Source organism: Rana temporaria, chromosome 2 (assembly GCF_905171775.1).
Source record: "Rana temporaria chromosome 2, aRanTem1.1, whole genome shotgun sequence".
NCBI classification, from domain to species: Eukaryota; Metazoa; Chordata; class Amphibia; order Anura; family Ranidae; genus Rana; species Rana temporaria.
This window is the reverse complement of record NC_053490.1, coordinates 5,043,661-5,057,773: the sequence shown is the minus strand read 5'-3', so window position 1 is coordinate 5,057,773 and position 14,113 is coordinate 5,043,661. Positions and strand designations below refer to the sequence as shown.

The window sequence follows — 14,113 nt, the reverse complement described above, 5'->3', positions numbered from 1 at the left end:
CGATGGTGTGAAATAACCGAAATACCAAAACACCAAGTAAAAGTAAAAGACTGGCCAGACTTACAAGGACTGGGCGTCATCGTAGTCATCGGCACTGTTGTCTATCAGGTCGTCATCCGTCTTCAGCCGCCGGAATCCAGTGAGAGCGACCACGTCTATCTGTACGGCAAAAGAAAGGCGCGTTTAGGTTCAATCTGGCAGCCTGGCCCATCCACCTCTCTGGCATCACTGAAAGCCCGAAAGCGGCTGAGGATATGGGTGCACCTACCTACCTACAGCATTCCTAAAGGTTCAAGGGCTTGGGGTTGATCTGAGGGTTGAAGTGCATTCTACCAAACAAACACCACTTTCTCACACGCATATGGTAACACACTGCAATGAATTAGGGCAGCCTAAATTACCTCAATGTTGAAGAAACTGGTGTTGCACTGGGGGGGGGGGTCAGATGCTGGATAGAGCGGGATTGTGGACTCATGTAAGAAGGAGGACCCGATCCTGGGCTTGGAAGAGCCTGGATATGGATCAGAGGGAAGGTGTGGCAGAGCTGAACTGAACTTGGGCTCATCTTTCACCAAGTGGGGTGAGGGACCTGATCTTGGAACAAGGGGGGTGAGGGAGCAGAACTTGATCCTGGACCAAGGGAGGTAAGGGAGCAGAATCTGATCTTGGACAAAGAGTAAGGGAACAGAACTTGATCTTGCACCAAGAAGGAGAGATGAGCAGAATCTGGCTTTGGACAATATAGGGAAAGGAGAACAGAACCGAATCTTGGACCACTGGGGTGAGGGATCTGAACCTGAACATGGACCAAGAAGGGTGAAGGAGCAGATCCTGATCTTGGACCAAGGGGGTGATGGAAGAGAAAGAGAACCTGATCTTGGACCAAGGAGGGTGAAGGAGGATAACTTGATCTTGGACCAAGGAGGGTGATGGAGGAGAACCCGATCTTGGACCAAGGAGGATGATGAAGGAAAACCTGATCTTGGACCAAGGAGGTTGATGAAGGAAAACCTTATCTTGGACCAAGGAGGGTGAAGGAGGAGAACGTGATCTTGGACCAAGGAGGGTGATGGAGGAGAACCTAATCTTGGACCAAGAGCGGTGAGGAATCAGATCCTGATCTTGGATCAAGGAGGGTGATGGAAGAGAAAGAGAACCTGATCTTGGATCAAGGAGGGTGATGGAGCAGAACCTGATCTTGGACCAAGGAGGGTGATGGAGGAGAACCTGATCTTGGACCAAGAAGAATGATGAAGGAAAACCTGATCTTGGATCAAGGAGGGTGATGGAGGAAAACCTAATCTTGGACCAAGAGCGGTGAGGAATCAGATCCTGATCTTGGATCAAGGAGGGTGATGGAAGAGAAAGAGAACCTGATCTTGGATCAAGGAGGGTGATGGAGCAGAACCTGATCTTGGACCAAGGAGGGTAATGGAGGAGAACCTGATATTGGACCAAGAAGAATGATGAAGGAAAACCTGATCTTGGATCAAGGAGGGTGATGGAGGAAAACCTAATCTTGGACCAAGAGCGGTGAGGAATCAGAACCTGATCTTGGATCAAGGAGGGTGATGGAAGAGAAAGAGAACCTGATCTTGGATCAAGGAGGGTGATGGAGGAAAACCTGATCTTGGACCAAGGAGGGTGAAGGAGGAGAACCTAATCTTGGACCAAGAGTGGTGAGGAATCAGAACATGATCTTTGATCAAGACGGATCAGAGAGCAGAATATGATCTTAGACCAACAGAGATGAGGGATCAGAACCTAATCTTGATCACAGGGAAGTGAGTAAGCAGATCTTTGACAATGAGGGTGATAGAGGAAAAACCTGGTCCTGGACCAAGAGGGGTGAGGGAGCAGATCCTGATCTTGGACCAAGGGGGTGATGGAGAAGAACAAATCTTGGACCAAGAGGGATGAGAGAGCAAAGCCTGATCGTGGATGGAGGAGAACCCGATCTTGGACCAAGAGGGGTGAGAAAGCAGATCCTGATCTTGGATAAAGACAGATTGGAGGGCAGAAACTGATCTTGGAATAACAGAAGTGAGGGATCAGAACCTGATTTTGAACAAAAGGGGGTGAGTGAGAAGATCGTGATCTTGGACCAAGAGGGGTGAGAGAGCAAAACCTGATCTTCTACCAAGGAGGGTGATAGAGAAGAACTTAATCTTGGACCAAGAGGGGTGAGGAAGGAGAATCTGGCCTTGGATCAAGATGGATCAAAGAGCAGAATCTGAGCTTGGACCAACAGGGACCTGATCAGAACCTGATCTTCAACACGGGGTGGTAAGGCAGTAGAACCTGATCTTGGATCAAGGAGGGAAAGAGGATCAGAACCTAATCTTGGACCATTGAGGGTGAGAGAACTGAACCTGACTTTGAACCAAGAGGAGAGGGAGCTGCTCCTGATCTTAGACCAAGGTGTCTTTATTGGACCTTACCAACTACGTAACTCTGAAGAGTGGTGAGGGAGTAGATCCTGATCTTGGACCAAAGTGGGTGACGCAGCAGAAATAATTATAAGATGTGCAACTGTGAGTCTAATGCTGGCCACAGACAATACAATCTGATTGTACAAATGAGTTCAGCTCTAACGACTAAATATACAGTATTGCAAGGCCCTGGATTTTTCATCTAATCCCCTTGTTGAGGCTTCCATTTGTAGATGGACATTTTATGGTCACACACACAACCAATCACATCGCTATAATATTCTTATATGGACTATAAACTAAAAGACTTATGAATAAATGGTTGTGGAACTAATCATCTGAGTTTCCATTATTTCTTATGGGGAAATTTGCTTTGATATAAAGAGTGCTTTGGCTTCACAAGCATGTTTCCTAACTAATTATGCTCTTAATCAGTGGCGGTGCGTCCATAAAGGGCGCAGGAGTGCCGCCCTCTCTCTCCTACACCTGTCTATCACCAATAGATAGATTCATGCATTACACAGTGTTGTGTTAGGGAAGCGAATAAATCGCTTCCCTAACACTGACCCGCCTCTCAGCCAATCAGGTGCTCAGATCTGGTTACCCTGTCACCTGATTGGCTGAAGCGACAGGCGCTGTAATTGGATGCCTATTAGGCGACCAATCATAGCAGAGGACGGGAAGAGGACGGGAGAAGACATGGAGGACTCGGAGCGTGGAGGACGGCACCAAGACAGGTAAGTGCTGGGCGGGGGGGGCACACTGGCAGCATTTTATGGGGCACAGTAGCGGCAATTGATGGGGCAGACTGGCAGCAATTGATGGGCACACTGGCGGCAATTAATGGGGCACACTGGCGGCAATTAATGGGGCACACTGGCGGCAATTGATGGGGCACACTGGTGGCAATTGATGGGGCACACTGGCAGCAATTGATCCGCACAGTGGTGGCAATTGATCCGCACAGTGGTGGCAATTGATGGTGCATACTGGCTGCAATTGATGGGGCAGTCTGGCAGGAATTGATGGGTACAGTGGTGGCAATTGATGGGCACAGTGGCAGCAATTGATGGGGCATACTGGCGGCAATTGATGAGGCACACTGGCAGCAAGCGATTGGGCATACTGGTGGCAATTTATGGGGCACACTGGCAGCAACAGATGGGTCACACTGGCAGCAACTGATGGGGCATACTGGCGGCAATTTATGGGGCACACTGGCAGCAACAGATGGGGCACACTGGCAGCAACTGATGGGGCACACTGGCAGCAACTGATGGGGCACACTGGTGGCAATTGATGGGGCACACTGGCAGCAAATGATGGGGCACACTGGCGGCAAATGATGGGGCACACTGGCGGCAATTGATAGGGCACACTGGGGGCAATTGATGGGGCACAGTGGTGGCAATTGATGGGCACAGTGGTGGCAATTGATGGGGCACACTGGCAGCAATTGATGTGGGACACACTGGCAACAATTGATGGGCACAGTGGTGGCAATTGATGGGAACAGTGTAGGCAATTGATGGGCACAGTGGTGGCAATTGATGGGGCAGACTGGCAGCAATTGATGAGCACAGCGGCGGCAATTTATGGGCACAGTGGCTGCAATTTATGGGCACAGTGTAGGCAATTGATGGGCACAGTGGTGGCAATTGATGGGGCAGACTGGCAGCAATTGATGAGCACAGCGGCAGCAATTGATGGGCACAGTGTAGGCAATTGATGGGCACAGTGGTGGCAATTGATGAGGCAGACTGGTACCAATTGATGGGCACAGTGGTGGCAATTGATGGGCACAGTGGTGGCAATTGATGGGGCAGACTGGCAGCAATTGATGAGCACAGCGGCGGCAATTTATGGGCACAGTGGCTGCACTTGATGAGCACAGTGGCTGTGCTTTATTTTTTATTTATTTTTTCAGTTTGTTTGCCCCCCCCAAAAAAAATTTGAGCACCAGCGCACAATCCAAGGTTTTATTATATATCTTAAGGAGATCGTACAGAGGTTGTACAATCAGAATGTATGGTGTGTGGCCCCTGCTTGGAGTACCAAACAGCATTTCTGGAATGATCTGGTCCAGGTCCTCCTATGACATCACACTTGTGGAGTAAAGAGCGGTACTCACATCTTTGTGAAATTCATAGATGTTCCCCGTGTCGTTATCCATGATATCCGGCCTGTGGAAACCTGAAAAGACTGAAGAAAAATCCAGAATCAGAACAAAGTGAAAGAAGAGAGGGGCCCCCCGGAAACCCCACTATGAGATGTAAAGGAAAACTCCACCTGGAAGATAAAAATTCTACATACATTTTGGTGGGAAAATCGAATCATGGAAAGTCAAGTAATAAAGTAAAACTTCTCTAATAAAGCCAATATAATGCATTTATATGGCCAGATTCAGGTAGGGCAGCGTAACTTTGTGCGGGCGTAGCGTATGGTATTTACGCTACGCCGCCCCAAAATTAGAGAGGCAAGTGCTGTATTCACAAAGCACTTGCGTCCTAAGTTACGGCGGCATAGCGTAAATGTGCCGGCGTAAGCGCGCCTAATTCAAATGAGGAACAGGGGGGCGTGTTTTATGTTAATGACTCGTGACCCGACGTGATTGACGTTTTTAACGAACGGCCGTCCGTGGACATATGCCAGTGTGCATTGCTCCAAAGTACGCCGCAAGGACTTATTGGTTTCGACGTGAACGTAAATTACATCCAGCCCCATTCACGGACGACTTACGCAAACGACGTGAAATTTTCAAAATTCGACGTGGGAACAACGTCCATACTTAACATTGGCTAGGCCAGCTATTTGATGGAATAACTTTACGCCTGAAAACGCCTTACGTAAATGGCGTATCTTTACTGCGATGGGCAAGCGTACGTTCGTGAATAGGTGCCTAGAATGCGTAAATCAGCGTTCACGCCCCTAGCGGCGGGCGGAACTAGACAGCTAAGATACGACGGCGCAGGCAGTCGTATCTTAGCTACATTTAAGTGTATCTCAATTTGAGAATACACTTAAATGTACGACGGCGCAGATTCAGAGTTACGACGGCGTATCTACTGATACGCCGGCGTAACTCTCTCTGAATCTAGTGTCCATTTGCACATGACAGGATCACTTTAAAATAGTAGCATGGACAACCATTGGACACTATTGGCTGGGACGACACTTAAACCACTTCAGCCCCGGACCATTTGGCTGCCAAATGACCGGGCCACTTTTTGCATCGCTTTAACTGACAATTGCGCGATGCATTACTAGCCCATTATGCTTTTCTTGTGCAGGCTATACAGCGAGCAAAAGAGGAAGTAAAGAGGAAGTAAAACCCATCAGGTGCTGGACCAGGCTTTACTCCGAACTATAAGATCTATGGGGGACAGGTCTTGGACCTCACTGCAGTGGCGTCACTAGGGTTGGTGTCACCCGGTGCGGAAAAACATGGTGTCACCCCCCCCCCACTGTCTAGACTGCCCAGCACCAAGCAGGCAGCGCACGGGGCGCACCCCAAACCAGCCCCTGTAAATGATAGTATAGGGCAGTATAGTGGCAGGTTAGGGTAGTATAGAGTGGTATAGTGGCAGGTTGGTGTAAATGGGGTGGTATAGGACAGGTTAAGGTGGTATAGGGCATGTTGGGGTGATATAGGGTAGTTTGGGGTGGTATAGGGCAGGTTGGGGTGGTATAGGGCAAGTTAGGGTGGTACAGGGCAAGTTAGGGTGGTATAGTGCAAGTTAGGGTGGCATAGGGCAAGTTGGGATGGCATGGGAAAGGTTGGGGTGGTACAGGGCAAGTTAGGGTGGCATTGGGCAGGTTGGGGTGGTATAGGGCAGGTTATGGTGGCATAGGGCAGATTGGGGTGGTACAGGGCAAGTTAGGGTGGCACAGGGCAAGTTAGGGTGGCATGGGAAAGTTTGGGGTGGTACAGGGCAGGCTGGGGTGGTACAGGGCAGGCTGGGTGGTACAGGGCAGGCTGGGGTGGTACAGGGCTGTTTAGGGAGGTACAGGGCAGGCTGGGGTGGTATAGGGCTGTTTGGGGTGGTACAGGGCAGGCTGGGGTGGTACAGGGCAGGCTGGGTGATACAGGGCAGGCTGGGGTGGTACAGGGCAGGCTGGGGTGGCACAGAGCAGGCTGGGGTGGTACAGGGCAGGCTGGGATTGCCCAGGGCAGGCTGGGCATGTCAGCTAAAAAAAAACAAAAACAAAAACTGGATGGTGTCACCCCTCTAGCGGGTGTCACCCAGTGCGGACCACACCCCCCGCACCCCCCTAGCAACGCCTCTGCCTCACTGCACTTTCAACGAGCTGCAAGTTCACGTCGTAAGGTTCCTCTTACCGTCACGGGGCGGAGGCTGCACAGGAGCGGAGGGCGGATCCCGAGGAAACGCGCGAGGCAGCGGCTTCGGAACAGAGAGCAAAGGAAAGACCGGCGGATCTTCAGGAACTTTTGTTTCATCTGTTGCTGGTGTTGGACTGCAAGAGAAAAACATTTAACGTGAGTAAAAAATTTCATTCAATCAGTTTAGAAACAATTCAGAGACTAAACGGCCGTTCTCATTCCTGACATATTAGGAAAAACTCAAGTATTTGGAAAGGCAGATCTGTCAGACTTCACTCGTCGCATGCTAGTCCCAGGTCACGGGATTACCTGGTAGTGAAGCCAAGATCGAGATGACGGCGCTGGAGTCCACAGATTAGTAACGGGCTCCCTATAATCTGCATGTGGAGTCGGCTTCCCTGAGGAGATATTTTTTACCTAGAGACCAACACCAATACTATATAATACATGACTTTCCTTCTCCAAATGGTGACCTCCTTCCCCCTGCTGGTGACCCCTCTAGTGATATAAAGATCTATATAGAGGAATCAGGACCTCCTTCCTCCTGCTGGTGACCCCTCTAGTGATATAACGATCTATATAGAGGAATCAGGACCTCCTTCCTCCTGCTGGTGACCCCTCTAGTGATATAAAGATCTATATAGAGGAATCAGGACCTCCTTCCTCCTGCTGGTGATCCCTCTAGTGATATAAAGATCTATATAGAGGGATCAGGACCTCCTTCCTCCTGCTGGTGATCCCTCTAGTGATATAACGATCTATATAGAGGAATCAGGACCTCCTTCCTCCTGCTGGTGACCCCTCTAGTGATATAAAGATCTATATAGAGGGATCAGGACCTCCTTCCTCCTGCTGGTGATCCCTCTAGTGATATAACGATCTATATAGAGGGATCAGGACCCCCTTCATCCTGCTGGTGACCCCTCTAGTGATATAAAGATCTATATAGAGGAATCAGGACCTCCTTCCTCCTGCTGGTGACCCCTCTAGTGATATAAAGATCTATATAGAGGAATCAGGACCTCCTTCCTCCTGATAAAGACCCCTCTAGTGATATAAAGATCTATATAGAGGGATCAGGACCCCCTTCCTCCTGCTGGTGACCCCTCTAGTGATATAAAGATCTATATAGAGGAATCGGGACCCCCTTCCTCCTGCTGGTGACCCCTCTAGTGATATAAAGATCTATATAGAGGGATCAGGACCCCCTTCCTCCTGCTGGTGACCCCTCTAGTGATATAAAGATCTATATAGAGGAATCAGGACCTCCTTCCTCCTGCTGGTGACCCCTCTAGTGATATAAAGATCTATATAGAGGAATCAGGACCCCCTTCCTCCTGCTGGTGACCCCTCTAGTGATATAAAGATCTATATAGAGGGATCAGGAACTTCAGTCCACCAGTCATGGGGAAGTTCTCCCGTTTGAGAGATTGATGATGAAAAGGTGTGTGAGGGTGGAATGGAATCAGCTTGTGAGATGTGACAGTCGAAGGTTTCCTTTCCTCTAAGAATCATCTCTCTCCTGAAGAGCAAACCACAGAACTTCACAGGAACTGCATCTTCTGAGACTTCCTCCCCCAACCTTCCATCCCCATAGGGAACCAATCTTATAGTAAACCATGAGTGGCAGCAATGCCGGGGATTAACACGAAATATTTGCTCCAAGGCGGTGATCGGATACGTATCGAAGCTCCAATTCCTGAACCTTTAAGCCCCTCCCACAGTCCATTACCGTTACTGACAGCGAACTCCATGGTGTAGCGATGTAATCGGGTTTTCAGCCTCCATGTCCTCAGCAGATCGTCGTTCTGTCATCTCACACACAACAGACGGCAGCCGACTTCCTGACAGGAAGAGGACAAGATCACAACTCATTCTGCGGGCTGAAGTCACCGCTCCTTCTGACTGCAGACCGTCGCGGACCTTCCCAAGAACACGACGGAGTGTGACACCATCACAGGGCCCATATTACAAAGGTAATTGCACTGAGGGTGCAGCCTATCCATTCACTAGAGAGCGGTGACATCACTGAGAATGCAGCCTATCCATTCACTAGAGAGCGGTGACATCACTGAGAATGCAGCCTATGCCTTCACTAGAGAGCGGTGACATCACTGAGAATGCAGCCTATCCATTCACTAGAGAGCGGTGACATCACTGAGGGTGCAGCCTATCCATTCACTAGAGAGCGGTGACATCACTGAGAATGCAGCCTATCCATTCACTAGAGAGCGGTGACATCACTGAGAATGCAGCCTATCCATTCACTAGAGACCGGTGACATCACTGAGAATGCAGCCTATCCATTCACTAGAGAGCGGTGACATCACTGAGAATGCAGCCTATCCAATCACTAGAGAGCGGTGACATCACTGAGAATGCAGCCTATTCATTCACTAGAGAGCGGTGACATCACTGAGAATGCAGCCTATCCCTTCACTAGAGAGCGGTGACATCACTGAGAATGCAGCCTATCCCTTCACTAGAGAGCGGTGACATCACTGAGAATGCAGCCTATCCATTCACTAGAGAGCGGTGACATCACTGAGAATGCAGCCTATCCAATCACTAGAGAGCGGTGACATCACTGAGAATGCAGCCTATCCATTCACTAGAGACCGCTGACATCACTGAGAATGCAGCCTATCCATTCACTAGAGAGCGGTGACATCACTCAGAATGCAGCCTATCCAATCACTAGAGAGCGGTGACATCACTGAGAATGCAGCCTATCCATTCACTAGAGAGCGGTGACATCACTGAGAATGCAGCCTATCCATTCACTAGAGACCGGTGACATCACTGAGAATGCAGCCTATCCATTCACTAGAGAGCAGTGACATCACTGAGAATGCAGCCTATCCATTCACTAGAGAGCGGTGACATCACCGAGAATGCAGCCTATCCATTCACTAGAGAGCGGTGACATCACTGAGAATGGAGCCTATCCATTCACTAGAGAGCGGTGACATCACTGAGAATGCAACCTATCCATTCACTAGAGAGCGGTGACATCACTGAGAATGCAGCCTATCCTTTCACTAGAGAGCGGTGACATCACTGAGAATGCAGCCTATCCATTCACTAGAGAGCGGTGACATCACTGAGAATGCCACCTATCCATTCACTAGAGAGCGGTGACATCACTGAGAATGCAGCCTATCCAATCACTAGAGAGCGGTGACATCACTGAGAATGCAGCCTATCCATTCACTAGAGAGCGGTGACATCACTGAGAGTGCAGCCTATCCAATCACTAGAGAGCGGTGACATCACTGAGAATGCAGCCTATCCATTCACTAGAGAGCGGTGACGTCACTGAGAATGCAGCCTATCCCTTCACTAGAGAGCGGTGACATCACTGAGAATGCAGCCTATCCATTCACTAGAGAGCGGTGACATCACTGAGAATGCAGCCTATCCATTCACTAGAGAGCGGTGACATCACTGAGAATGCAGCCTATCCAATCACTAGAGAGCGGTGACATCACTGAGAATGCAGCCTATCCATTCACTAGAGAGCGGTGACATCACTGAGAGTGCAGCCTATCCCTTCACTAGAGAGCGGTGACATCACTGAGAATGTAGCCTATCCCTTCACTAGAGACCGGTGACATCACTGAGAGTGCAGCCTATGATATTAATGTCATTATAGCGCAGTGCTCCTCCACCATCACCTATACCCATCCCCATACTGCCCATCACCCACAGGCCAATGACCATTGGGGGGGGGGGACATGTAGTCCACATGGTAGAAGAAGACCATTGCCAAAGCATTATAACACCCTGTGAAGCTCCACACAAGAGGTCAGGCAGGGGTCAGGAGGTCAGGAGGTCAGGCAGGGGTCAGGAGGTCAGGAGGTCAGGCAGGGGTCAGGAGGTCAGGCTCCATTTATAAGAAGTGGAGAGAAAAGACAAACTGTCGCCACTTCTGAGCAATAAAGTTTCCATTTTCACTTTTTGCCAAAATGATAAAATTCCCAGGAAAATCTCTTCTGTGCTCCTCTCTGATTCAGTTTCCCATTCCCCTCCCCTCCTCCTCCATCTCCCTGTCTATACTGACAGTTACCAAACACTGACAGTTCTCCCTCTGAACAGCAATCAGTGATATGAGGACTTCCCAGATCTGCTCAGTCTCTAGATTAGAAGAATAAACTGGATGTAGAGCCCCACCTACTGGTCACATGAGATACTGCAACTTCCTATATTTTTCTCACTCATAGGCCTGAATGTTACACCCTTTCCTGTCCTGAGCTCAGGCGTGATCAGATACAAGTCTACACCTGGGTCTGTACACCCGCTGTGCCCATTATGACGGGTTCTCACCATCCCTGTGCTGAGTTCCTGGGTCTGTACACCCGCTGTGCCCAATATGAGGGGTTCCCACCATCCCTGTGCTGAGTTCCCGGGTCTGTACACCCGCTGTGCCCATTATGAGGAGTTCCCACCATCCCTGTGCTGAGTTCCCGGGTCTGTACACCCGCTGTGCCCATTATGAGGGGTTTCCACCATCCCTGTGCTGAGTTCCCGGGTCTGTACACCCGCTGTGCCCATTATGAGAGGTTCCCACCATCCCTGTGCTGAGTTCCCGGGTCTGTACACCCGCTGTGCCCATTATGAGGGCTTCCCACCATCCCTGTGCTGAGTTCCCGGGTCTGTACACCCGCTGTGCCCATTATGAGGGGTTTCCACCATCCCTGTGCTGAGTTCCCGGGTCTGTACACCCGCTGTGCCCATTATGAGGGGTTCCCACCATCCCTGTGCTGAGTTCCCGGGTCTGTACACCCGCTGTGCCCATTATGAGGGGTTAATTTTGTTTATTGAAAAAATCTTACAAACAACAACTTATATCCAATAAAACCATAATAAATAAAACATATTTACAAAACAATTGAATATGACTATACAAAACAGAAACAAACACAAGAACATAATAAACGGTGCAAACCAAATTGCGCACAACATAATCCCTACGGGATAGCCAGACTAAAGAGCATCACCATGCATGTCACCTTTTATATAAAGTGAGTGGGAACTGCCATTAAGGTGGCTGAGGCTGTTTCTCAGCCTGGCTCCTCCCTCTCCCTGGAGAACCAGCGCGCTTCGTTGCACCCTGGCACTCTTCATCCATAGAGGATGCAGAACTGAACGAGTCCCATTCATAGTCATCCTCAGACAGTACCGTAAATTTATTCGCCAAAGGCAAAACCTCAGGACTTAAGGTAACTGTACCTCCTTTTTTCCCCTTCTTTTTGCCTCTCCTCCTTTTATCCTCCAACCACTCCATATCATCCTTGGACAACCCGGAGTCACCATCCTCCCCACACCCTTCACCCCCCTCCCCCCCATACTCCCTTCCCTTATCTACCCCCAGGCCAGCCTCTTCACCATCCTCCCCACTCCTCTGCACCCCACGATCCTTAACAGGAACCCTGCAGCATCGAGGGAGGGGGACTGGCACCGCACCTGATGCACCAGCACCTCTTGCTGCCTCTGCAATTTTAGAAGACACAGAAGGATTGGACACATTCTCTGCAACTGACACCTTACTTACAGACTGGGAAGACACTGACACATTGGGAATTGGCACAGTCTGGGGCACCACGGACACATTGGGAATTGGCACAGTCTGGGGCACCACGGACACATTGGGAATTGGCACAGACTCAGATGGACTCACAGGCCCTCCAGCTGTTGAGCTCCGAGCATCCTCCATGTCCAGGCGGAAGAACTCCCTCATGAGCTCAGGCTTATTGTGCATTGCCTCAGGACACTGGCTATAAGGATGCCCCACTGCATTGCACAGATTGCACCTTATGAGGTTACAATCCTTAGCCAGATGTCCTATACCCTGGCACAGAGAGCACTTCATCACTGGACAGGAGGACGCAAGGTGACTCTTGTCTCCACATTTATTGCAGAGCTTTGGTTGGCCTGGATAGAAGATGGTCAGCCTGTCCCTCCCCAGGAAAGCTGAGGATGGCAGATGCTGGACGACATGGTCAATGACTTTTAGTTTCAACTGAGCAGACCATCCCCCCGTCCATATTCCCCGATCATCCAGAATCTTCTTTAGGGGGCCCAGGACGTCTCCATACCTCCTCAGCCATATACATAGATCCCCCGGTGGTATGGACTCATTGCGGACCAGAATCGTGACCACTTTAATGAGGGGCTGGCGGGAGACAAGTTTGGGCATGAGCCCCTTCCAGTCCGGCAGGCCCCTACACACGTGTTCATATTTCTCCCAAAAAATGTCCAAAGACTCCGGGCGGAGAAAGGACAAATCATACTCATAGGAACCTGCCGGACTGATCAGGGCGAAGATATCTGCGGGCGTGAACCCCATCTGTAGAATCTTATCCACCACCGCCCTCCTGTGTGGGGGGATTCCACCGCCTTCCCACCTCAGCTGCACAACATTCCTCCTTTTAAACAGGGAGGAAGACAACCCATTCCCATGCTCCTTCCCTGCTTGTTCCCCCTTCCCAGATCCTGCAGCAGCAACACCAGCATAGGATTTCCTTCCACCCCCAGCACTTGCAGTCCTGTCCTTAGACACAGTCACACCTGCCGGCAAAGCGTCTGATTCAGCTGGGATTGTATTAGCAGAGGCAGGACCCACCCCCTCCCCCCGCTCTGTACACACAGCTCCAGTCCTGTCCAATGCAGACTTCTGCAGAGTTGTGGCACCACTGCACCCAGCATCTCCTCCATCATTCACAGGTACAGCCGCTGTGCCTGGTCCAGGCAAAGTCACTGTATTGTCCATGGACCTCTCCGCAGACTGGCAGTTATCAGGTGTAGGCTGTACATTGTCTATGGGCTGACTGCCTGCAGCACTACAACTCTCAGCAAGCTTATTGTCATTAATAAAGTTCCCACCACCATCCTGCACACACACTGTACCTGCTTGCTGGGTTGTCACCTGTGCGACTTTATGGCTGGGATCAGAGCTTCCCTCAGCTGCTGCAGACTCCATGGTGGATCTTGCTCTCTCCACAGGATTGGAAACGGCGTCCATCTTGACATCACCATCCTGGGAAGCCGCATCTGGAGGGGATTCCAACTTGGTTATAAAACCCAGCATGGCAGGACCTTCACCCTCCTGAGACATTCCACATTGCTGGGGTGTGAAGGGGGCAGAGGGCTCAGCGAATGTCAGAGGTGCCTGTACCTGCATCTCCTCGCTGGCTTCCCCATCCTCCAAGCATGAAGCGGCTCCTCTTCTCATGCGATTAAATCGCTCCTCATTCTTATATATTTTTTTAAATATTCCGCTCTTCTCCTTCAGAGAATACAGCAAATCCTTCTGTTTCCTTACAGCTTGTTCCAGGTC

At 50.2% G+C, this 14,113-nt stretch overlaps 1 protein-coding gene across 6 annotated transcripts in view; it reads right to left on the bottom strand.

Moving 5' to 3' along the window:
• The window catches only part of ARAP1 (ArfGAP with RhoGAP domain, ankyrin repeat and PH domain 1), a 279,811-nt gene that overhangs the window by 177,501 nt on the left and 88,197 nt on the right, over window positions 1–14,113 (bottom strand). For all 6 annotated transcript variants that reach the window (XM_040339771.1, XM_040339774.1, XM_040339773.1 and 3 more), the window contains exons 3-5: window positions 6,772–6,908; window positions 4,564–4,634; window positions 65–159 (exon numbers count right to left, since the gene is read on the bottom strand). In XM_040339771.1, coding sequence (XP_040195705.1) covers window positions 65–159; window positions 4,564–4,634; window positions 6,772–6,908 — 303 coding nt within the window. The remainder of the gene's footprint in view (window positions 1–64; window positions 160–4,563; window positions 4,635–6,771; window positions 6,909–14,113) is intronic.